We start from the raw sequence: 27,230 nt of genomic DNA, 5'->3' as shown, positions 1-27,230 counted from the left end.
AAAGATGAGCTTAACAGCATCGCGGTGATTAGGTATGCAAATGAATTTCTGCGATATTTAATTTGTCGACGCTCGTTAACACTGGCTCAAGATAAATTGTTTGCCTAGCATGGCAAGTAGAGGCATGGAGGTATTTCTAATTATTCCATATGCATAAGTTTAATTAAGGACTCGGTTATGTATCTGCTTGATAAATAGTCTCAGTGGCGAAGGTTGGCGATCCGGACATCGATTCATTCTTGGCAGGTAACCATCGCGAAATAACCATTAATTTGAAAGTTTCGGTCCAAAGTTGCAATTATACGAATTATCGAATTCTGAAGGCCGGTTTTGGGCGAAGATCATTACGACAAATTAACTAGTTTTACGATTACTCGCATATTAAAATTTTTTGCATTTCTTGGCTTGCTTCTCGTTTTTACATTAAAAGTATTATTTCGTAAAATGTGAAATCCGATAAGGGGGGGGATTACACCGAGTTGCAGCTTAAGAAGCAAGAGTTTAATCGAAAGAGAGAAAGAAAGAGAGAGAAAGAGAAGAGAAAGAAATCTGCTCTGATGAGCTCATGTCGGTCTTAAAGAGAATTCTTTGTGACCGGTCTTCCTTCGGCATCAATCGACGTTCAGCGGTGATAATCCTCAATAAGGCCGCGCTCAGATTCCTCCTCCCGGAACACTCGCGGCAGAAGAAGATCCATGCAAGCGTGCGACCTAGTTTCGATGGTGTATCGGTAATTTAAGATCGATAAACCTCGATCTATCGTGCCTATCGTGTTACGCGCGCACAGGTCGCCGCCGCTGTTGGGATTAAAAAATTCAACCATTCACGGTAATCCTTTCTCGCACGGGTGAAAATAATACAAATGCGGCCGAAATACGATACCGTCGATTGCATATTGAATTTCCTGCATTGGCTGAACGTGTGCTTGATATTCGATAAAAAAGTGGATTAAAAATATTATATTCCGGGAAATTATATCAGGCGGATGAGAGTAAATTCCGCGTTGCTCCCTTGCGTTCGATCTACTTCATTCGTGATGATCTTCACGGTTAAGTTCAAAATCCTCTTTGAGAGCTTTTTCACGGTTTTACGTTTCATAAACACGGCGACAGGACGCGAATCGCAAGGAGATCGAGGAAGAAGAGGAGACGCCAAAAACGAAAGGCTTATCATATTTTTCTGACCATGGGACAAATCCTTAAATCTTGTTTACTAGCAAATTCCACAATACGGGGTATAAGGGATTTAATGCGACTTCGGACCGATTTCCGCGCAAAAGTCTTCTCTAAAGTGTAATTTACTACGAAAGGATTATTCGGCACAGAATCCATCCAAGAGATAAAACTCTTTGCCAAACGCTTATCAAAAATGTTCCGCACGCAATCACAATAAGTAAATTATGTTGAAAGTCACCAGTGATTTTAAATAACTGAGAAACATTCCTTTAAATAACATCCAAAATATCTACTACATTAAATCTTATGAAAATAAATAATTATGTATCTCCAAATTTAATTTAAAAATTTTTAGATAATTTTATTTATAAAAAAAGACTTTAATAGTTAGTAATATCCGCGATATTAGATTTAAGTTTGCAGAAAAGCGAAATTTATTTTGCGAGAAATCGGAACGAGCAACGTAGATCGTGATATCGATTGGATACGATTGAGAAAATATCCTCTCTTTACCCTCTCAGCAGGGTGTCCTCTGACCAGCGAAGCGTCTTCTAACAGGATTACTATGACGCGATTGTACGCGCGTCAAGGAAATAGAACGGCATTGTGGCATTCGGATGTGCGGATCGGGTATAGACCAGACTAAAAATTAGAAACGTGTTCCTTTCATTTGTATGCTAAATATTTCCTTCGAAGAAGAACATCTGCTAGCTGCTCACAAGATTATCAAAAATATCTAGTTAGAGAAAACTCCCGAGAGAGAGAGAGAGAGAGAGTTTCACTATATTGTATTATTTATTTTTATAAGAAAAATATACTATATAATATTATATAAAAATAAAAATACATGTATCGTGGATATGTACAGTTAAGTATATGCATTACGATAAGAGAAAAGAAAATCTTTTTTTGATCCTCGGCCTCAATATATAAATAACCGCAGGCAAAACAGAGTGGTAACAGGATGGTTAACGCGAGAACAAACACGAATGCGTTTAAAAGATCCAAAATAATTTTCTCATTTTTCTCGTTGACTTCGGCAATTTATCCATTCAATCCTCAGCTCCCCCGATGCGCTCACCGACATGCTCCGCAACTAGACAACACGTCGACGCCTACCACCGTTTAAGAAACACGTTTGCGTTAGTCGAGTCATCCGTGCGGTGATAAAGCTGATGTTATTTTTCAGCCACGCTATGTCGATAGGGGGTGATAGGAACGACTGTTCCCACATGCTGGAATGACGACTAAACAGTCGTCGTTCCCCAAGATGCGGATAACAAGCATCTAACACCCCATTTGTCCGGTATCTTCCTCACATTTATAAAAAGGATTGGACATCCCTACGAGATAAAAATATAAACCGGAAATCGCTTGCTATTTATCAAGCATATATAGTTGGATTTATTTTAATTCTAAAAATATTTGAAAAAATTTATCAATAAATTTAGTTTTGTTATATAAAGTATTGCAATTTTGTAAAAAGGATAATACCTTATTAAAGTTATTTCTGAAAGATTCTTATAAATTATTTATACATGTATTTATCTTTTATCGCAATATTTTTTCATTGCTCATTCGCCGACGTGGATTTAATATTCAGTGACGTGTGCGGAATACAAATATGTTCTTGCTTAATCATCGTCTTATACAAATCTGACCGGTCATGTTTCGCCGCTTGATTAGGATGGATTTCAGGTCTCAGACGGGGAGTGACTCTGCCACCCACGTATTCAATTTTCCGAAAAGCTCGAATGTTTGGTCCACCGCTGCTCGTGAGTCTCGCAGTTGCACAAAGCCGCGGCATGACGTCCAAGGTGTCCCATCGACAATAGCGGCATAAGGCATGGAGAAGAAATCCCCACGGTTCGCTCTGCCCGTTGATCTCATCGATTCACGGTTCACTTAGTTCGAGTCCTTCTTCGACATTTGTCGTACAACTCACTCCAATGTTGTTACATAACGATTCCGTGTCCACGAGAAACCCCACCCCGTCGTCAGTAAACCAGCATATGCTTTTCTCGGAGATTGTGCTCGATCGTCCACGTTCGTTCAAATTTTATGGATAGCCCGTTTCGTTTTCTTCTCGAATTTAGTGGTAGTCCATCGGGATTCACACATTGGGACATCCTTATTTCCCATCGCGGCCGGTCCTGCCCATAATTATAGTCCCAAATGTACTCGATAAATGACAATTTAACCGATGAAAGATTCGCATCAGATAAATGGATTTATAAATGCTGTATTATATATATAATTAGGAAAGAACAGACTTTTTCGGTGAAATTATAATCTTGTATAATATTAAATATAGATTGAAAATATGTTAGCAGAATCATTAAATAGCTGAACTATTTTTTAAATAATTGTTGCGCTCCAATTCACATAATATTTCTAAAGCTGTCGCGATACAAGCATAATCCGTGACACAAAATATTACAAGAAAGTATCATATCTATTTCTCGAGGCTTATGCTGCTCCGAACTGGCCCACGTGGAGTCACATGGCAATAACTCTAAAATTTGATTGCAGCAGACATCGGGATAGGCTACCCCCCAAGGCAACCGTGGTAATAGGCGCTCAACCCTCGCACCCACGCTCTTCTCGCTCTCGAACTAAAGTTCGGGCCAGCTCGGTCGCCACCAGCACCACTACATCGTAAATAAAACGAAATTGTTGACCGGTACCTTTCGGCTGGTTAAGCGTTAAACAAAGGCCCACGGGATGTCGGGCGCCGTATCTTTGATCTCTGTTTGCCGAGGCATGCATCACCCGCGAGATAATCAGGAATAATTATTTGTTAGATAAATACGATCGCAGCAGGCGATAGCGCGCTAAATTTATGATGGACCGCTTGCCGTTTGTAAATGACGTAGAAGGAGAGCTTGTTCGCGCCGAGCTATGAATATTCTCGCTACTCGTGCGAAGCACGAAAATCCAGCGTGTAAATTCGTATGATACATCGGTTGGATTTAAATGGTATCGCAATAGTATATTAGATAAACGATTTAATTTAAATACTTCAATTATTCCATCAAGCTTTCACATCAAGCATTATCTCAAACATCTTTCAAATTGGAAAATAATATTGCGAAGAGGAATATTTCACACGCGAACTCATGGATCTATCTGATCATGGATATATCAGTCTGAAGACTTTAATATCATGTTCTACCCGCACGTTTATATGAGTAGTACGCGTTGACGCGAGTATGTACATTGAATGATAGACATGCCACTTCTCGTGTTCGACTGCTTGCGTAACGCTCGACTAGCTTGAGTAGCCTTTCTCGATCTTCTCGATGATTGAGAGAGGATTGTTGCATCTCTACCAGACATTCTCGGCATACCAAGCAAAATCGATGTATCCACATCGCGATATCGATGCGTCGAGGGTGATGCTTATGCGGATATTTTCAAGTATAGATGTCAAACGAATGTACTCGATTTTCATAGTCATCACAATCTATAACTTTTAGCTAGACATATCACTTGATCTACATTATTTTTTTTATTTTCCTTAAAAATATCATGATAATAATATAAACTTAAAATTAAAATGATATAAAATTAAATATTTTTATTTTAATAAATAAAAAATGAGAATTAATAGGAGGAAAATATTGCTAAAATTATTATTTAATTTATACATGGTTTATTCCCCAAGAAATAAAGTAATTAGAAAATTTTTATCATTTCTCCAACATGTCTGTTGAAATCATGTATTCTATCGCGTTGCTATTTTACACCGTGGCCGATTCGATGTCTGAAAATTTCTAGAGGGGTCCCGAGCCTACTGCGGTCTGCCGTGTCGTACATCAACGTCTCACGGAAGGTGGGCGGACGTCGCGTCAGCGGCTGACGCCCCGCGAAATTGAATCTAAAGGTCCGAGTGTACCCCTACACACGCCAATCCTCCCCACGAAGCTGCAGGGAGGTCGCAAATCATCACCTCGCTACATTTACAACGTTAGATAGCCCAAGATTACAGTCGTTCCACGCTCGACTGTGCTATAGAAACACAAGGTGCTTCTCCTCGCGCGCCTTTCATCTTCCCTCTCTTTCTCTGTCTTTCTCTCTCGACTGGGATATTACAGTGCCTTTCGCGAAAGCGATCCCTCGCCGTTCTCGCGAGCTCGTTGCCTACTTAAGCGAAACAATGTGGCCCCTCTGCGATCGGCCGCGCGCGCGCGCGAGCAACGTCCAGCTCGTAAATTATCCGCCGGCGGGGACTAATGAGCTCGTGATTATAGGGACCGGGGGTAAAAAAGGGCGTTCTCCTACGGTTCTCTTCGCGACGTGCACTCTGGTGATACATCTCGAGTTCGTTGCTGCCCAAGATGAATACGCGAAAGTGTATTGGGACAATTTTTTGTGCGTAAGGTAGGATGGGGACTCGGTATACGATGAAATTCTTGGCTCGAGAGTGGACCGCGTGGTGAATGTGTCGGACTCAATTAGATTTAACGCAGTAACGTGGGTTCGAGGAGACTCTTGAAATTGTTGTGAATAATGTTTTTGAAACAGGGAACTTGTACATTTTATCGTCGCTGTCCGATCTATCATCTGTAAGATGATAATTTGTAACGTCTACATTTGCAAGAAATAATAAAAAATATTATCCACTTTATTTAAGAAGAAGAGTTTACCATAGAAAGAGAGACCGTACTTCTTGCCTTACCAGGAAAAATGAAAAAAAAATTATGGTATTGCGCGACCTCATGTAAAAATCTCCAGACATTATTTACGAAATAAAGCTTGATGATCTCAAGGGGATCAGTCGTATTTCGTTTGCCAATGGAGGATTTGCTTTCTCGGCCGATCAAACAATGCGCCCTGAAGCGCGCCATCAGGGCCCCGAGGAGTCTCTCGTATTTCTCTTAAAACGACGCGAGCGTTCACGTGTGGCAGCAGAAAGGATTGGAGCTGGATATTCCCTTCCTTTTTGTTCACGAGGGACTCTGGTCTCGCACGAAATTCCAGACATCCACCTTCCTCCCTCGCCCATCAACCTTCCCATGTCCTCTCACGCGGCTCGCAAAACATGCACGAGCCCATACGGACTTATCCTTTCTCCGTCGTCTTAAGCCGTTCCCGCGTTTTTACATTCTCGACGAAATCCCTGTAGCTTTGTGCCAGTTTATTACGTTTGCCAACCAAATGATGTCATTAGATATACTTAGGCGAGGTTTTATTGCCGTCTTTTATGCCGGTCGAACGGCTCCTGTGAAACGAATTCGTGCTGAGCATTCACGACTCATCGGTTATCATGCCGAAATTCGTCGTCTCGCTCGTGTTTCTCAGATAGAAGGCTTTACGGCTTCTTTTTCTTCTTCTCGCGACTACGTGAGAACCAGCTATACATTTTTACTACCTTCATATTGTTGGAGAGATATTTTTCGTAGCAACTTTTCATATAAGATATCTAGGTACACATATGTTTTACAATAAGTCCTTGTGCGTCACACATCTTGAATGTGATGAAACTCGGCATCAATGGCGAACCATGGATTTTAAATAGGGAAGGGTTCTAATCAATCATCTTCCAAGTTGACAAAGTTACAAAATTAATTTCTTCGACGATTAAAAAAATTTTCATGTCGTACAAGATGTTAAACATTTTTAAATAATATTTATTTCTTGTTTAGATAATTTCTATTTTGAATATTCTTAATTAAAAATTACAATCATCTTTATTGAAAACAAGTCTTTATATCTCCATTGTAAAATATTTTAAGCTATTTATAAACTGATTTGCTATGTAAAGAGCGATAACCTTTATCGAAAAATATCTGTTACAGAATATTCAAAAGAAAATTAATTAACATATGAAGAGAATTCGCGATCTTTTTGTTATCAGTACGATTAATACGATTAATCTGAGCTAATGGACTTTATTGAAAATTAAAAGTTCTTTCAGCATGATTCGATAAATTATAATGCATTTGGTATTTAAATATTATTATTACTTATTTTTATATTTATTGAGAAAACAAAATTTTAAATAATAACTATGAAATAAATATAAATAAGTCAAAATGCATTCATAATAAAATGTATAAGAATCTCCAATATTTAATGAAATAATTAAAGAGAATTAATGTTAGAAATTGATAGTCTTATTTTTTTAGCTGTTTTGACATTTTTTGACATTTATTTTTCATCCTCAAAATTAATTAAATAAATTTACAAATGCAAAATAAATTTACAAGTGCAAAATGCCGACCGATTTACCCGTTGATATGTTAAGCAGATCTTTGTCGGAGATTGTTTTTAGAAGAAAAAATAATGCTTTATTTAAAAAATTAGCGCGAAAAACTCACTTTAACTTGAAAGAAGTCGAAGGTTATACAGCAAGATAAATATACTTCGATGTTATATCTTTTCATTAACTTGATATAATTTTCATATACTTTGATTTACTATCAATTAATCTTATTATAGCGTTAGCTGTTATACATAGGAAAATAACGCAAACTTTGGGTCCCATGACAAGATCGGTGTTTAGAGACGTTCTACATTCTGGTTTGGATTTTACTGAAAATATTCGACACCTATACATTGATAGAATTTTCGCTATGTTTGACAAGAGAAACGTCTTACAAGTAAGAGCAATTAATGCAATGTAAATGCTTAATAATTTGTATTTTATGGTAAATTATTATGATTATGCGGCTGTGTAGATTCATGTGGAACAATGGATTGAAGGACTTTCTATATTTCTTCGAGGCACTCTGAACGAGAGAGTACACTTCGTTTTTAATGTAACCTTCATCTTTCTATAATTATATTTTACATAGAAACTTTTAGATTTCAATGTACATCCTCAATATTTTTATAAAGTTAAAGTTAATTATTTATATTGTGAAAGAATCACGTATGTATGTGTGTAAGGAACAAATATTATTTTAACCATATGATATTTACATAGATATACGATTTCTGGCATACCAACAAATTAAAGAAGGAGCATATATTTCTGTCAATGCGCGGTTGCCTAATTAAACTACAGACAGACGAAGATCCCGATGATGGTGTCAAGGTTAATTAATTAAAAATATTGATAATATCAGAATTTAGTATGTCATTAAGAAATGTACATTGCTAGTGACATGAAAATTCGTATTTCCTAAAAATACGTATAAAAAACAATAATGAACAAATTATATAGGATTTGATTGATTCGCTGTTGAAAAAAGTCGACATTGATCGCGACGGTGTAATATCCGAGGAGGAATTTCACAGATCCATAAAAGAAAGATATCCACTGCTGCTAGAATGTATGGGACCAGTGTTTCCATCTAGAGTAGCACGACGAGCATTCCTGAGCACATTTACGGATCGCCTTGGACGATTTTGACTCGCATGTTTTACGAAACAAGTCATCATTTATTTAATTGTGTACTCAACAACGTCGATCGTGATCCACGTTTTGTCAAACTTACTAATCTTGTATAATAAAAGTATATATATAATAATCTCTTTAAATGATATTGCCAAGAGCTATTCAAGCTAGAAACCTAAAAGTACATCCCGATGCAATAGACAGGAAAACGCGCTAAATCAGATAGAAAAAGATCCTCCCGGAGGAGCGACGCTCCAATAAGTTTTCGAGATCGTCCATGTAACGTACGGTCTTTATGATTCACCGAACGATGGCAATTGACTCGTCCGTTTTCTTCGCAAACAATCGTTAATGGACCGCGATAATACCACATCCTAATCGCATCAGTCTGCATCCGCGATACGATCGTCGAGCGGGTGAATTGAATCGATCGCTCCCATGATCGCTCGATCGATGAGCTCGCGCGATCGTCATAAATCTTATTACTATAATCAGCGTGAATAGATGATCGATTCATATATCCGCGTGCTATTTATCATGACATATCGATCGACGATCGCGACTGCGTTATTAGTTATATATCATAAAAATATCGCGCGATGGAGGAAGATACGAATCTAAAAGTGCGAAGGAAAAGAGAAAGAGGAACTGTCAAGGATAAATCAGCTGTGTTCTCTTGTAAGGAGGTCTCGCATGAGGTCCACCTGCTCCGCGATCTCTCGATTAATAGAGACCGCTTGTGGGATACGGAACAAATATAGACCTTTCCTGCGAGAGCGAGATGAGCCGTAACCCCACCATCATCGCGAATCGCGCGAGCGGTCTCGTAAATGTTACGAAAAAAAAAAAAAAAAGAAAAAATATAATGAATGTTTGAGGGATCCTGTGAACGGACGAATGAACCGATCCGCGTCTCAAGCAGCTATAACAACAAATTAAACGAGAAAGTCTCGAGGCTTTCGTCGGCTCTCGGTCGACGTCTCCCGTTGCCTATGGTCTCGGCTACAATGCGTGGGCGTAGGATATACAGTACCGAGGCGTATGGCAACGCGTATTTCTTCCTCGACGATGTGGGAGTGGGGAGGTGAGCTGAAACGATATTGTGTAAAGAGTATAATAACGTGCGTATGAAAGGCCGGGTCCTTTGTGGGTAGCCGACCGTGTCCTGAAAGGATCTTCCAGGATCTGCTCGCGGGAGTGACGGGGAACAACGGAGGGGGGAGAATCGTCGATGGTTAGGGGCATCAGGGGCACCAGCTGAGAAAACACGCCCGCGGCGTGTCGACGAAATATTCACGTACGAGCGCGCGTATGCTCGCGTCGACGAAAAGGGGCCGGGCTGGCGCACCGATCTGATCTGATTTTTGGGAACGATTGTCCCTTAAATTCCTTTAAAGCCGTACTATGGAATGGAGCGGGGTATATTCCACATTTCAACACACTTAAAGGCGGTGCCGTCTCGGCGGATGTCGAATCGGTGTTTTACCATGTTTGGTTACAGAAATTATAATCGCAATAATCCGGCGTAAAAAAACGATTTCGTTGACAGTCGACCACGATTCTGAGGGTAAAATGCGAATAAATTATATTCAGAGAGTCGCGATGATTGCAAATGAGTAAAGTCGGGAAATTAAATTCTTTCGTATACTTGTTTCCTGCCGACGAGGTGCGTCATCTGGCAAGATGACAGATTTTATTAAGGATGAAATATCTTTCATTAACGAGAACTATCGCGCAAGGAAATTTAATTACAAATGTTACAGCAACATGGCTCTATATTAAAAACAGCGAACGCGATCGGTGGCTGGAAACAATTCGAACAAATCGTATCGTCTATCATGTTCCTCAAGTCATCACGTTTCGTGTAAAAGGCGAGGCTCGTTTCATCTATCGCGTTTGAGGCAGAGATTGCGGCGGCAGTATATTACCGTGTAATCTAGCCAGCGATGGCATGTGGAAGCCGCAGAAGCGAATCCGTGAATGATGGAAGCGATGTATGCGCTTGAATACGAAACATAAATTATAATCAGCCCTCGGATCTCAGGCGCGGGATAGCCGTGATTACAACAGGACGTGATGAGATTCTGGACGATTCGATTTGCGCGGCACACGCCCACACATCAAAGAAGCCGACGACAGGATCATGAAAATGTCCCGTGAGTCTTTTTCCAGCGATAAATCCATGAAGAGCCGTCTGGCCGACTAATCCGCACCGAAGTCCCAGCGGCTGGATTTGTTAGTCGAATATTAATGTAGGGAGGAAGAGAAGATGATCTTTCTCGGAAGAGAGAAAGGAGTACAACCGAATTTATTTTTTTAGCTCTTAAAGGTGTTATATCTTCCTCCTACGTATTGAATTATTTAATCGTCCGTATTAACCAAAATATATTAGACTCTGTCGGAATTTAAAGAGGCACTTATTCAAGAGCGGCAGATGCAAGCCGATACGAATTTACACAGACCTGCCGGCAAGTTTAATTCCCATTCGAGTTCTATTTGCAAACAATGCGCTATAAGGGGCCTATGGTAACGTTGTACATTGTGGAGGCACGACGACCGCAAACATTGAGATTTACAGCGAGCTGTATCCCACGCCTGTACGCGAAGGCGCGCGATTTCGCGAAATCGATAAATTTAATTAAAGCACGTGTCGATAACTCCGGATACGCGCGTGTGTTCGGGAAAGATAAATGCGAGGAATCGCTCGTGGCCGATTGTGTGTGCTTTCCGAATTGCGTCCATAAATATCGACGGCGTCGGTGTTATACGTTCTAGACCGGGGCCGTTTGCTTGAGCAATGTTTCGTGTCCGGAATGTTCAATGAAGCGCGCAGATGCGCGAACATACCACGTGTCATCCGGTTACGAGAAACGGAGAACCGCGGCATGAGGTCATTCGGGCGAACGCGATATCGCGTCCCGTCGAAATGGCGGGATCTGGGTTCCAACCGGATGGATAAATTCAGGAAGGTTTCCTTAACAAATTCCATGATTTATCTGTTTTTGGAACCGCACGAAGTGAGAGACATCAAACTTCTCACCTATCGCACATGTCCTTTTAGAATATGCGGATCGATAAGTATCTCTTTTCGGTCTCGGTAATATTGTTTTCTGAGGAAAATAATCGTGCTATAAAAATAATTATTTTCGAGAGAATTCGCGTGAGAATTTCCTCGAGAGAACAAGACTCCCAAGAGACGTATGCATTTTGTATTGCGATAATTAATTCAATTCAACCGACCAAGCTAGCGAAATTTTTTTCCACCCGTCGAGAGTTAGTTCAGCTTAGCAGACGCAACGAAGGAACGTCAGCGAGCAGTGATAGGGATCTTTATTGTTTTTTCGAAAGGAACGACGGGGGTAACGCCCGCGTTGTGCCACGCGACTAGACAGATTTCGGGGAGGGAAAGAAAGCAGACGTCCGTCTTACGTGAACCGAGCGTGAAGCATACGCGCCTTGACGGACGGCGAGATATTAAATCAACCGGCCCGGCTCTTCCAGCCGTTTGTTTCTCCTTTCAAGCCGGATTCAATTTTCTCCACGACGTCTTGCAAATCGAGGGATATAGCCGCGTGGCCGAAATTTATATGTATACAAATACGACGCCTTCTCAGGAGAACAGTGGTTATCATTCAGTTTTTCGTTCATATTTAATTATAATAAATATTATAAATCTAGTGTAATTTTACATACATATTCTGCGTATATCTCTCATAAATTATTTGTATTCATTTAAAACTGTCAAATGTTGAATATATGTTTCTCTTAAGCGTATATAAAGGTATAAAGAAACGTTGTCTGAATCCCCAAAAACGTGTGATAAACAGTATTCTTAAATCTCAAGATTTATAGAGGTATTTGGCAAAAAGCGCAAAACGCGTACTTGTTCAAAGTCGAGCTCGACGAGCTCGATTACCTTCAACAGATAGCGACCCAATTAATGGTTGAAAAGAGAAGGGAGATTAATATTAGGTAGAAGGGGAGAAAGGGAGGTCGTTCTCTTCCAACCTAACGGCCGTAAGGCCCGGACAGGCTGTAAGATAATAGCGGCTCGCAGGCCGAGAGATCGAGGGATCGTCATAAACTATCTTAAGGTGTCGAGTTTGTCACGGTCATGCGAGACCGAGTTTTCAAAACAGGATTAGGCGTCCGCCAGATCTCAAGAAAGGTGTACATCGCTCCCTCTTCCTCTCTCGCAATCCTGCGAAACGTGCATCGTCTATTTTTTTTTTCAGTGACGTTCTAGGAGGGCTCCTTTTTCTCGGGGCGTCTTCGTGCTGCAGACTCGGCGAGGATTATCCACATCCGGTCATTTCTGCTTAATTTTTTTTTCGCTTCTTCGACCGATCTCGCATCTTCATAGAAGCACCGAGAGAGATATCGAGTGCTTTATTGATCCATTCTATGGGCGTCTACTGAACCGAACGGCTCAATGGCTTTTGCCTATTGTTCGGCTTTCTCCCGAATAATCGTTTCTTTGATCTGATTTCTTCGGAGGGGCAAGATTCTTCTTTTTTTTTTTAAACTTCCTCTTGCGATCTCCGCCCGCAATGAATTTCATGGCGATTTTAACAGCGGTGGCTCGCTGCTGGCCTGGTAGATAAGTTTTCCAAGTAAATACGATACCTTGACACGAAAAAAGTAATAACAGCAATCGTTATAAAGTAGCCAAGGATACGTCGTCGCGTCATGGTAATTTATTTTACAGCTGCAAGCTACGCGATGAGGAAGGACGACTGCCGGCTTGTATCAGCTTGTTTTCCGTCATTTCTTTCGACGTAATCCGACGCTCGCAGGATGCTCCATTATCCTGTCAGGTTACTCACAGGGAAAGCGGCGGTTCGCCACGAAATAGGTCGACCGTTTGGCCACAGAGCTTAAAACATACAGGATTAGCATAATCAAGCGGTCGAGCATAGGAAACATTTTGACTTTACGACGGTTCCTCCTACCGTCACTTCAACGATTACTTCGTTTTATTTTTTGATTTGGCTGGTTTCAGTAACGATCCAATTCTTAAAAACTTTCTCGACTTTTTTTTCGAGACGCGTCCGAAGTCTCGATCATAAATATCACGCGGTGCAGGGGTGAATACGGTTAGCCCCGAGTTTCTCCGCTCGGCATAAAAATATCGGGTCACCCCGAATTACGTCGGTGCTCTCTCGCCACAGTTTCCGTAGCGCGGAAACGAATGCCTCTAATTATTCCCGTGGAAGCTCTTCCTCAGATGGCGGTATGGCACGAGTAATGCGCTTAATCGCGGCCACCTGTGTTTTCGCCTCCGCGAACGCACTTCGCCTTCATCGAAAGCGCGAGCGCGCGCTATAAGATACGGCAGGAAACCGAGTTTATTTATCAAGCTGACGTGCGCCATTCCTCACGCTAAATACCAGAAGTGCGTTCATTATTCCCGTTGCGCGTTGGCTATCTCCCGGATCCGGGATGAAACCGTGGCGTACCGTGCGCGAGCGGAGCGATAATTACGCTCCGGAGCTTCGTTCTGGGATCTAGAACGAGTTTTACCGACGATAATAGTTGGTTCTCGCGACGAGGATGTCGAGGATTATGCCCTGCCATTTCTATCGTATCCGACGTTTGATGAAAACGAATAAAGTTACGTAAATTGCTCGATGTCTCGTTCTTCATTCATGCGGCCATGTCGGAACCAATCGCATCATATCAGGATGACACTTTGTAATTAGATATTTTCAAAGTAATGCTTTGACAAGAAAAATATAGCCTTGCGCGTCGTGTTGTGAAGAAATTGACAGCTTCAAAGATTAAACGAGGTTCATTTAAACCTACCTGATTTGTTCCTCTTAGCTCGATTATACTAGATATATAGCTTAGATAGCGATCGTCATAATTTAAAAAAAAAGAGTAATGTTCATTCTATGCATTCTCGCGATAAATTGCACGTAAATTGAAATCGTGAAAGTATGCCAAGTTCTCCTCGGCCCAATCCCAGTACCCAGAATTTACAGTCACGCGCTATTTATAACACTGTCGCATCGTACTAAAGAAGTTCAATTTCGCTTCTTGCCTGGTACTTTCTCACGAGAGAGTCTAATTGGCCTCGCTGACCCCACAGCTGACCACAAATGCGCAGATGCAACCGTTTCGATCCATGGAGACGGTGGACGACGGAAACAATCGTAGGAGAGCGTAATTTTTTATCTTAATGACGAATGACCACCGGTTGCACGATCTCTTTCTCCTCCTCGTCATCCTTTCAATGTGACGTGACACCCTTTCAATTCTCCCCTCTGTAGTGGTCACACCTCCTACCTCTTTCTTTGACGATGTTTAGAGTGCTAATGATGCGAGCGATTTGCATATCAATTGCGATTGACCAATCTTTGTTACAACTCGTAGCGGTTATCGTCGCTTGTGTAAAAGTAACTGTTTTTCGTTTGCTCTGGTATTGAGTTTACCGCTCGCGAAATCGAGCATCGCGACTTAATTATTATTCGCTCGAGATGAGAATCATTTCGAATACGACACGGTCCGTGATGAGTGCCACGATTAAAGATCGTTGGCGATAATTCGTAATTGGAATACAAATTACACGAGTTTCTCGCGCGAGACTTATTTAAATTCTGATAAGTTGTGTGATGTGGATGGTATACATTGAAAAAACAAATTTCGCTTCAAGTCGATGAAAGCCTGGTCCGTAAGAAATACATCAGATTAATTAAAGTTTAATTATAGTATTTAAATGCAATGATACTCTTGACAGATATGTCGTTCAAGGATATTATTGTGCTGTTATAAATTGCATATGTTTATTGTATTATATATATATATATATATATATATATATATATATATATATATATTGGATGCAAACGACGTTTACCCGTCAAAATTCAAGATTTATCAAAGAAGAAGAATCTATACATGATTCTAAAAATAATATTCCAACGACAATACACTTTAATATATTTATAATATATATATATATTATAAATATAATATATTAAAGCGTATTGTCGTTGGAATATTATTTTTAGAATAATGTATATATATATATATATATATATATATATATATATATATATATATTATAAATATATTAAAGCGTATTATCGTTGGAATATTATTTTTAGAATGATGTATAGATTTTTCTTCTTTGATAAATCTTGAATTTTGACGGGTAAACATCGTTTGCATCCAATCGTGGCACCATGGAAAAGCATTGGGATGCTGTTATTTTCGCCGACTAATGCGGCAGATGTCTAGTCGTTAGTAAAGCATTGGGCGAGTGTCGTCACGCGTCTTCAGATTCAGATTCCGTGTATTTTTGAACTTGGACGAGCCTCCGAATGTCACAATGCGCGACATCGTTTGCAGATATATTCTATTGTCGGCTTTCCTTGACATCGGGGAAATGATGCACGAAATTCAAGATTCCTTGAAACGAACTTGGAAATCGAAAATAGCTTCGTAAGTACGTTGACACCCGAAATATATTTTGAAAACATCTTCTTCGATGAGTCATCCGATATGATGATGACATTTATAAATGTTCTTCGCATTTGACGCACGCACATCGTCATCTAACTTTATTTTGAAACAGGTTTCAAGAAATATATCATATATATTTAAAGACGAAGACATAACGAATGATATGTGTATAAAACGATGATCCATTTTGTCGAAAATCATCATGAATGAGGTAAAGTGCGTCGGTGTGCTCGTAATCGGATCGACGTTGGTTTTGTATTAACTTCTGACCTCCCCTCGGAGCAAACCAAGCCGTCGGCTCGGAAATAGCCGATAATTATTATTACTTACGCAAAGAGTATGCACAGTTGCCGGATATCGGGGCCGGCGGAAGGAGAGATATCATTAGGGGATCGATTAAGCCGGATCGAACGGTGGACTCGTATATTCACCGGCAACGAGCGCGGCTCGCCTCCGAGCGATCCCTCGCCTCGTGCGAATTACTTGATTACAGCGGCCGATCAATCGAGCGGACTTATTGAGGGCTCGTTATTTAGCGGGCATCACTGTGACGAGTTCGCGCCGCCGGTAGTTACTGGAAATTACGTGCGTTTCAATTTCTCCAACAACGATGAATCGCCGATAACCCCCCCCCCCCATATTTAACGACGGATGTTTTGTCTGGCCTGGTATATTGACTGGTGCTTTATCTCCGGATAGTTTGTTAAAGAATACACGCTTCTGCATGTTGTGGCTGTGGAGAGCCACGTTTTGCATACATTATTTTTCATTATCCAATCAATTTTCAGGAGATAAGTATTGCAGGCCCAGATTCTCCGCTTTATTTAACGATATGATTAAAAGAGAAGTCGAGGGAGTCGATCTTCGGAATGCATATAATATTCATTATATATGTATAATAATAATATTAATAATAATAATGATCATTTCATTAAGTGTAACAAGGTAATATACACATAGTTGGTAATGAAAAATTGAAAAGCTATTATATACACAATAGCTATCGTGATACAGTATAATACATTCACTTAAATGCCACACAAATACACGTCTAAAAATAATTTACAAAAAATGAGATCTTTTCTTTACGCAATAATAAAATTTCTTTTGCGCTGGCCGAATCCCGCGTCTCGCAATCACGAAATAATTAAAACACTTAAACGGCAATGGAGCGTAATTCATGTAATCATCTCCCTTCTTAGCATGTATTCGCAAATCGAATGCGAGTGTCTTATATAATCCGCATAACCGTGGAACACGATAATCCGCTTTTAGACCTGTTCCAGCGGCTGCCGGGGGATCCTACCCGACTTTCTCATCCTGCCGCGAAACACGGTGGATCGTGCATGTACCTTACATCGCGCCCATTCACGCGGAGCGTCGAATTTTTCGTCTGCGAGAGCCGGGAGAGCAGGATGCGGTTTCCCGGGATTGCAGTCGGCTGCAATTACTTGCAGCCTGCTCGGTAAGCCGAGGCGGGACGACCTCCGACCCTTAGGCAATGTCTGCTGCCATGGAGGCTGCTGGTAATCACGTACCCTACCGTACGGTTCGCCAACGAGAGAGAAGATCCCTGGCGTGCGTGCCCTCCGCGGCGACCGATGGAGTGGGAGGAATGTGTAATTTTCTCGCAAGCTCGAAAATAATCGGGGCCGGGGATTGATACGGCATTCCACGGGAGATCCGAATCGGCATACGAATGCCTCTCGAGCGGATACCTGTCCTTCGCTTTGGCTTGCTCCGTTTTATTCCGGCTTAACGTTGTTCGACCGAGCTAGGAAAAGATCCGTTTAGCGAACGATTAATCATAGCTGACTATCAAAAGTGTCATGCTGATTAATATACATGAGTGATTAATACCAGTAGGTGAAAAATTCGATTAAATGAATAATTAATCCGTTGTAGCAAAAACCGGTTTAAATCTTGTAACATTAATGTCGCGGCTGAGTGCAAATGATAACCGTATGTAATTTCGCAATTTTGGAGGCTTTCTCATTCAGAGAAAGTTAATTTTTGCTTTTGCAATTATCGCGCAAATTTACATCTGTAGAAATACGCACAAAGATTAATTCAATTTTTATTGATATTTGCTTATTTAATTTGCTCGATAATAATATAATGAAAAATAATGTTTATAAAATACTGATATTATAAATAGAATCCCAAGAGTAAGAGAAATTTTACGAATATTTTATATTACACTTAATAAAAAATAAAAATCTCTCTCTCTCTCTCTCTCTCTCTCTCTCTCTATATATATATATATATATATATATATATATATATATATATATACACATAAGTCGTCAAAATAATACTTTTTCCTCATTCTATCATTTCTTAGCTGAATCTCCTGCGTTTTGATTCTTTAAAAGGATGATTCGTTACGTTGCCTCGAGAAGGTTTAGAATGAAGTAGATATGACATGTGACAAGTAAACAGGACATATTTTTCGAACGATCAAAAGCATCGAAAATATGATCATCTATAGCTTTACTCTTCCAAAAATTTAGTCGATCGTCATAGTAAATGGCACAATAATGGTTATTTATTTGGAATAGTTGAATAGTGATTTAAGTGGCTGTCTTGAGGCGGAACATTGCTTAATATAGCGGAAAGGAAACGCAGGTCGTCGCGAGACACTGATCTCGAAAGAAAACTCTGGATCACATATTGTATCGAAAGAAAAATGAAAATTGCAAACTTATGGGTCTCCGCGAACCTTTCGACGTTTCATGCATCGTTGCCTGGAGACGCAGCTGTGCCTTGATATTTAACAAATTTTGAAATTATCTCGTGATTTCGATATAATTCTCGATGTTCTTGAAATTATAAAAAGAGGAATAATTAGTTTCGATATTCGTAAAATGCAAGACAAAATATCTGAAAATTTTCACATTTCTCGTGAATAAAAATGCACTCTCGGATATGTAATTGACACGATCAAATACGTCAATTAAGCGAGCAATAATAGCACGAGTCTGATACCACTTATCTTTCACGAAACTGATCATTAAAAGTGAATTGGATCGCTCGACTTCCGTGAATCGGGTAGCATTGTATAATGCCGGTGCATCAAGTTCTCGCAGAATCGTGCTCGCATTCAGAACTGGGCATATTTCACGCTGATAGGTATATATTCTGGCAGGCTCCCTCTAATTAGCCTTTAGTAGTTCTACAGAACTCTTAATTACCTTGTCGGATGCAAAACAAATTCATGGTAGTCCCGTTAAACGATCAGACATACAAGAGTATCAAAACGAAATAATTTTTATGAAACAGAAGTATTTTTAGTGATGAAAATATTCCAGTTCCAAAAGAATGTAAACGTCACTAAATAAAGAGTGATTGTAGTACAGCCTAATAAATTTTACAAAATTTTTTAAGGACTCGATAATATTAATTACATCTTGAAACTGTTTTTTGATGAGATGTTTCTTCGCAAGCAGGGCTTTAATCTATATTCCTAGAATTATTAATCGCCATCAATTTATTAAAAGCAGTCTAAAACATTTTAATTATTTCAAGAACATATATATTATTTTGTGAATTATTACTAAATTACAATCTATGTGTGTCTGGCATTAAAATACAATTTCTCTTGGTGTAATGTGCGCTAATAAAATGCGGTTGATGATAATGATGATTGTATAGGGCATGCTTAATTGTACACACACATCATATAATTACTGTAATAACAGTAAATTATTTCGTCTTTCATAAGGATCTATATTATGCGATGTAAAGGAAATAATATGATAACCGTTCTTTTTTTATTTAAATGGTGATCACGATCGATTGTATCAATATATATTTGATCATCTGGAAAATGTTCCATCGTTATTAATTAGCATCTTTACGAAATGATATAAAGTACATTCAATCGAGTGGCTCGGATGAAAATGAATTGTACATGAGGCAATATTTGAAAGTAAGAGGTCAATTATTATAGTTGAACGATTCGTGACTCTTTTTGTCAGATATCTGATAGTTAAATGGAGTTTAAATGAAGTTTTACATCTCTTCATGTTGCAGTGTTTATTCGCAAATTATAATTAAAGATTTACAGTAAAGCTTTTTCAACGGATATTAAGCTGCGAGAGCTAGTCAAAGATAATTTTTATTCAATAATATAACTCTTTGTATCACTCTTTTTGTGTGATTTCGTATTGATCTCTCTTCCTTGGTTTTACTGAGAGCAATATTGAGGTCAGCTTCCCGCGATAATACCTGCTGGTAAATAATATGCGGTATCATTTCGTGTTCCCATTACACTATTATAAATCATACTTCCTCTTATTTTCGTGATCTCGGGCTGGTTTGCGGGCCGCCCGTGGTTGACGTGAGAGGTCAATGGGTCGGCGCACCAGGTGAAACGTTCGAAAATCAAAAATACGTGGTGCATTGATACGTACATTTAACATATTACATATCGAGACATCGGTAAAAAATATGGCAAAAATATGGTGAAATAACAATCAAAATGCTTAAGTTCTTTTCTGACATATTATATAAATATAGTGTTTACTGCAATACAATATCTAATGAAAATTCGTCGTCAATATGATTATTAATAATTATTAAACATATATTGAAATTAAACTGTTTCTCATATATTGTTTTTGTTGTTTCAAATCAATTCTGAAAATAAATTGAGTAAATAAATTTTAAAATAGAAGATAAAGTTTAATAAAAATTTGAAGATGTGTTTATCGCAAACAAATAAGCTGGATTATATTAAATGATGATGTTTTTAATAATTGCGTTAAGTGAAAAAATGAGTTGAGAAGGGAACAGCATTGCGAAATACTCACACGTTAGTCGGGTTGCATGTTTTAAGGTTCTATGGGATCTCTGAAGTATTTTCTTGTGGTGAAAATCTCTTACAAGTTACATTCTTGTAATGAAAAAATAAAAGTATAATAAAAATTTCAAAGTTATGCGGGATGTCGAGATATGTTCTTAATGACTGTCAGATGTTTGTTTATAATTATAACATATTTTCGAACGTATCAAGACAACATTTATCAAATTGTAAGCTTTTAATCGATATCATTTACTTAAAATTGGATTTACGCGTTGTTTTCGATAAGTTCGGTTACATTAAATCGCAGTTGATGTTGCCATGTTTATTGTATGCACTGTAATATATTAATAACAAATACTTATAGCTAAAAGTTTTATGTCAAAAATTAGAATGAAAAAAGAAAAGTGTATAAAAACAATAATTAATTTTGTATATAAAAACTCGTCATTACAAGTAGACGAAAGATTACATTGTTAGTTTGAATAAATAAATAACATAAACAAATTACTTTCTCATGATGTGAATATATAAAACAATGTTATATTTCTTTTACTCTTTTCGTTACATAAAAGACTGTTTAATAAGCAATATTACGCATATTGTTGGTGTGTTGGTATGAGAGAAGGCACGTGTTTGCAGGCATGTCACGTGCAGCTGCAAGTAAGAATTATTCTCCATAAAATTTTAATTAAGATTTTCCTAATCCGTGGATGCGCTCCTCCCTTTAATTATAAAGAAAAATTTAATAATTACTCGTTGAGATGAGACCCGAGAGAGATGATAGCTAGAGATGTATGAGAAAGAATCGAGATTTACGTTGTGTAAGACAAACATGTTTCCCTCATAAAATTTTAATTACCATAAAGCGTTGCGTTTCATTGTCCAACATCTCGGAATTTTTATCATCTCTCAAGGATTAATCTCATGCTTGTTATTTTAAATAAAAATTGTTTTCACTTGATATTGCAAAACTAATTTGTGCAAAAATATTTCGTTATAAAATTAGAACATATTTTGAATGCTACGTAATTTTAAAAACAGAGTCTTGAAATCCATTTGTTACGAGATGGTCGGGCACAGCTTTATGTATTCAAATCAGTGTTACAACCGCAAAAAGAGAAACGCGTCGCAGACTTGCGGTTATCAGCTTACAGAAAAAATGCGGAAATATTAACATGGCGACGTAACTCGAGTAGCAACCGTTGAGCTGATGAATGAACAGCTCGTTTCATTGCGTGTGTGTATACGAGTATATGCATAGAGGCAATTTATTTCTAGCGAATCGGCACTGCATGGTCTTTATGTAAGCAAATGTATATATTTCTATAGAATAATAAATTTTTATACTAATTTTTATACTAATCCTATAGAATAATAAATTTGTATACTAATTACTAATCTTGTATGATTTATTAAATATAACAGTATGTTGAGATTTGCAGGAAAACAAGTAAAAAGAATATAATTTTCCTTACATTTTTTAACTTTTAACGTTCATGTAAAAATCCTTTATTTTTAAAAAATATATATATTTATAAATAATTTCCACTTGTCTCAGTAAAAAAATTTGAATTTTGTAGTTAAGCGTACATATAAAGTTCCTTTCAGAACGTGTTTATTATTTTAATTAACCCTCGTGTGAATCTATGAGCCAAACAAGTGACGTTCCCGAGCCGCGAGCAACTCGAAAGGTGACTTCACGTATTTCATTTACGACCGCTTTACCCGAAGCCACAGAACGTCCTTTACATACTCGTACGCGGATGATTCCGAGAATTGCATAAGCATTGCGTAGAGACGCGTGGGTAGCGCGTATTGCACACGCTCGCACGTTGCACCGACTTCGTGTCGAGTGCACGTGGTCCAGGCCGGGGTCAGGCAGGTGCTTGCAACAAGAGGTCACGCCGCGAACGTGCACTGTCACGCCGCGCGTATCGTGCATGTCGGTGTGTACATTTACGCTTTTATGCTTTCGCTCGCCGCGTTCTTAAGGGTCCCGCTAATGAGATTCCGCGTGCACGCATACACGCATGTATGTACACATTCCCCTCTATCTGCGGGCGATTCCAGTTTTCGCGCGCGAGTAATACTTTATAAATATCAACATCACATTGCGTGAGTTATGTAACATAAAGTGCGCGTTGAATTTCAGGTGAGTTAAAGTTCGAGAATTTTCGCCCTTTGCGCAACGTTGCTCAAAAATGGCGACTAATAGCGATAAAAGATCGACATCGGAAAATAGTTGAGGATTTGTCGAATGAAATGTTTTTGTTTCAAATTCAATCATAAGGCGTCGATATTATTCTTGTTACAGAATTTATTACAGGTTTTATGTATATCAGTATTGCAATTTTTTATACACTTTTGCATTGTGTCTTTTACGTTATAAACTTCAAGAAACTCTGTTGAGATTTTTGCTCCCGTGTTTCGAATTTATATACGATGAGAGCGATGATTATAGATTCATGAGAATAGGAACATCGGGCAGAGGAATTCCATCGATATATCTGGCATTGTGTTAAATTCACCATTCATCTGAATCATTTTTCAATAATGGTAAATTATAGGCAGTAATTTGCTGCACGGGAGAAATTTGCTCAACAAATGTAAAATTGGCTGCCGTTCGAGATTGCGCATGAATTCGATTCGATGCATCGCGCGGATGTAATGTACGGTCGTTTCTCGTAGTCGGCAACACGACGCAGCTGGCGATTACGAATGTATATGGAAATCATGACAAGTTCATTTAACCCTCCGGATGTAATTCGTTACTTTCTCTCAAGGAATCGCTTTATCGATATTTCATAAGCGAAGTTCATCGCAAGGCTTTCTTTCGCATGCTCAATATTTGCAATGACTCGTGAAGCTGTCAATGTATAAAAACGATCATCAATGTCGTTTCTTGATGAATTGATGATTGATCAGAAATGTTGATCTTTGATCTTCCGAAGAATGCCCATATTTAGCTTCTTTTTTTAAAATTTGTTACACAATTGAAAACTTAAGTTTAATTCATACATTAAGTTTTAGCAAGCAATGGATAATTACGCAATAAAAATGAGAACAAGTTGAACAGTGGACAACTTATTTACATTACGACTGTTCGATACTTTTTTGTTATCTTACTAATCATGAGTTTCTGATATTCAAATTTTATTTTCTCGTTCTTACATTTTTAATAACTAGCTTCTTAATTAATCAATTGACATACATAAACTTAATTAGTACCGATTAGTTTTTATTAATATTGCAAACCATACGATTTAATTTTTTTGCTGTTGTTTCACGAATCAAAAAAAGATTGTACAAATGTAATTTTGACTTTAACTTAGATCATGTTAATAATGAGAGATGTATCACAAAAATATAATATGTTATATTTTATATATGTTATATATTTTATTTAAAAAAAATTGCCGACATTTGAAGTAGATTAATGAAATCCAAGGAAAGATTTCGAGAACGAAGGCTCGTGCAAGCGCATGCGAAACGAGTCTTATAGAAGGAGTGTAAAACGTGCTCGAGATTCACAACTCATCCAACTCTCATGCTCTTTTAATCATTAGTCTTCGCGTAAAAAGAGACGAATCCTCCGAAAGACCGCATGATGAACGCGGTTGCTCTTATAGCCGCGAGTAAGGAATTAAATTAATATTAATCTGGAGCACACAGAACCATCCAAATTCTCGGTTACAGGCTACAATTTGCATAATTTTAGATTTCACAGCTGCTTCGTGTTTTTCGTTATTGTACGCGAATGCATGCTACGATTTTGCGCAGACTTGGTACTGTGTTTTAGAGATTCGTGGCGACCTCAATTTCAGTTACTATTCATCAGATTTATTTATATTCTATACTTATTTTTATTTTAGGATAAAAAAAGATAATTATATATAACAATAAATAAATAAGAAGTTCACGTAAATTGTCAAGTTACACGCTGTATCTTATTCTTTCGCATTGCATTTTGTATTCGTGTTGCGCTATCATGAGTATATCATACCTTTTGTATCGAAACATCAGAGTCTTGAATTTTCCGTTCACGATTCGTATCCGAGTCAGGCGTTCTTAGAAGCCAAGATAGTTCTTAGACTCCCCAATTAACGTGAGGCTCACGAGCGAAAGAGGAATCTTCTCTGGATATCGCGGAAGGAGCTGCTAGAGAAGCTTGGAAATCGTGATTGTCACGGACACAGTCGAGTGCAACCCATGAATATCGATTCGGTTGACTGGTACTGATCTCATCGGTCGGAACGAATCAGTCTCTCGTTCTAGCGAAAATAGTTCTGTCTATGTAGCCACATTTAACATCTTCTTTTTTTACTTTTAAACTATATGAACAAATATTCCTATTTTTAAATGTGCAAAAGCACGGCTATCTCGTAAAGCAAATGTAAATAGTTGTAGATTAAATGTTATTTTTTTTCAACTAGAAGGATTTTTATATAATAGTTTTACATTTATATAATACCATCTACATCTCTTTAAATTAATTACATACAAATATATCGTTTGATTTTTTCTCCAAATATCTCGCAATCAGAATAAAAAGAATTGTGAAAAAAATTCACAAGAACGAGAGTTTAATCTGAGAATCGTAATTGTCACGGGCGTGGCACAAGCTCGGTCCGTGACAATCGGTCAAGTTTATTGACTTCGACCTCGCTGAACGGAATCACGGATATTGACAACGAAAGCGTAATAATGTGCGGATTAGTTCTCCCACGAGATCCGTGACAATTGCTCGTAGATCGCTTCAAATCGATTTCAACGAGCTGGAAGAAAGGCACCTTGGTGGTCCACGACCTCGGTGGTCATGCATCGCTGAGAATGAACGAGGTTCCTTGGCGACGACCACCGTGATGGATTCAGTGGTGGAAAAATGGTGATTTAATCGATGCTTCGCTCATTTCTCTTCCAGTCTTATGACGGGTTGTCCGACGTAAAAATATCTCGGTTGTAATTCTCTAATTAATATGTAAGAATATATCAATTAAGTCATTAATCATTAGTTGCGTCATTAATTTCTAATTTTGTCAATTTGTTTTAATTTAATTAGAGTAGCATTTTTTTTCTATTTCTCCGATGTCTTCTAATCTTTTTTAGATTGCAAATCTCTGTTTTGCTTACGAAAGATTTACAGACGAATTCGCGCTCTCCTTCGCTTTCCTACGCTTATTGGCATTTACACCTGCGCCTCATTCTTCTTCGTTTTCCGCGAAGAACATGCGCTCGCAATTCATTCCCGTTCAGCGATCGAGTTCTTAGTTTATCGTAACCTGTATCGGCGTTAATTTATCGTCTCGTTCTTCGAGAGACGACATTAGAAAACGAGAAATCACGGCCGCGATATTATAAATCATGCCGAGAGCAATGTCATCGTTGTCGTTGCAATAACAGCATATATAAAATAATTAAAATATTAAAAATTATATATATTGAATGCCGCTAGCTTCATCAGTATTATCATCGTAAATTCAAAAAAGAGAGCTTACAATGTGGAATCTAATGATTGTACTATTTTATTCATATTTTTGCATTTGAAATTGATATTATTTATATTCGAAACTTTTTTGCTTTGCTAAGTTGATTGATTGTGTTATTTCTTAATTTGTATTCTGATTCATAGAGGATGGCTCCTAAATGATTAAAAATTCTAGGATGTAATTTCTTGGACGACTTTAAAGAAAAAAGTTCCTATGAACATGCGTCCGAAAATGTTAGAATTATGAGCTTTCAATGTTAAAGAAAAAAATTTTGTGATTATCGTTTGTAATTTTTAATTAAATAATAATGTTAACAATAATTAAATTAAATGTTCAAAATGTCCACTCGCATAATTATACATGCTTTCGTTGTTTTATAATCACTGACTGTCGGACTCCTTAAAAAATTCTGAATAATATTAAAGGAATTGACAATAATTATTACTAATCTCGCTCATCGAACTGAACTCAATAACATTCACATCGTCGACCATTGGAAAAAAGCGAAAAATAGCAATAATAAATTCGATAACGCGATTCAAAAACAGCACTTCAGGCGTATGTTTTACGGATTTTTATTACTATTATAATAATATAATATATTTCAATTTTGTAATAATTATTTTTATTCAATATTTGCTTCATAATTCTAGATTATTCTTTCGTAGATCATTTGAAAGTATGTTTTCCTTCCTACAGAATCTTTCCAGGTATAGGTACAGTATGTTTTAGTATTTTTCCTTGCCAATAATCTGTGAATAGAATAATTTAAAAAATATTACTAATTAATCTTGTTCACGATATATGAACTTAATAATATTCAACCGTACTCGATTCACATCATCATCAATCAAATATATATTTTTAAATATATATATTTTATTATTTATTAAATATATATATTTTAAATATATTATTAAAGTAATACATATTACAAATAAATATCAATG

General features: G+C 38.0%; 1 protein-coding gene across 1 annotated transcript; it reads left to right on the top strand.

Moving 5' to 3' along the window:
* Positions 1 to 7,393: 7,393 nt before the first annotated feature.
* On the top strand, positions 7,394 to 8,535 carry LOC112639599 (EF-hand calcium-binding domain-containing protein 1-like). The gene is made up of 5 exons (XM_025414136.1): positions 7,394 to 7,520; positions 7,620 to 7,780; positions 7,859 to 7,939; positions 8,107 to 8,217; positions 8,347 to 8,535. The coding sequence occupies exons 1-5, from the start codon at positions 7,394 to 7,396 to the stop codon at positions 8,533 to 8,535; spliced, it is 669 nt and encodes a 222-aa protein (XP_025269921.1).
* Positions 8,536 to 27,230: the final 18,695 nt, after the last annotated feature.

The sequence above is a fragment of the Camponotus floridanus genome, unplaced genomic scaffold (genome assembly GCF_003227725.1).
Source record: "Camponotus floridanus strain SB8 unplaced genomic scaffold, Cflo_v7.5 scaffold78, whole genome shotgun sequence".
In the NCBI taxonomy this organism is placed as follows: Eukaryota; Metazoa; Arthropoda; class Insecta; order Hymenoptera; family Formicidae; genus Camponotus; species Camponotus floridanus.
Note: the sequence above shows the minus strand (reverse complement) of the source record. Positions and strands in the feature narration are given on the sequence as shown.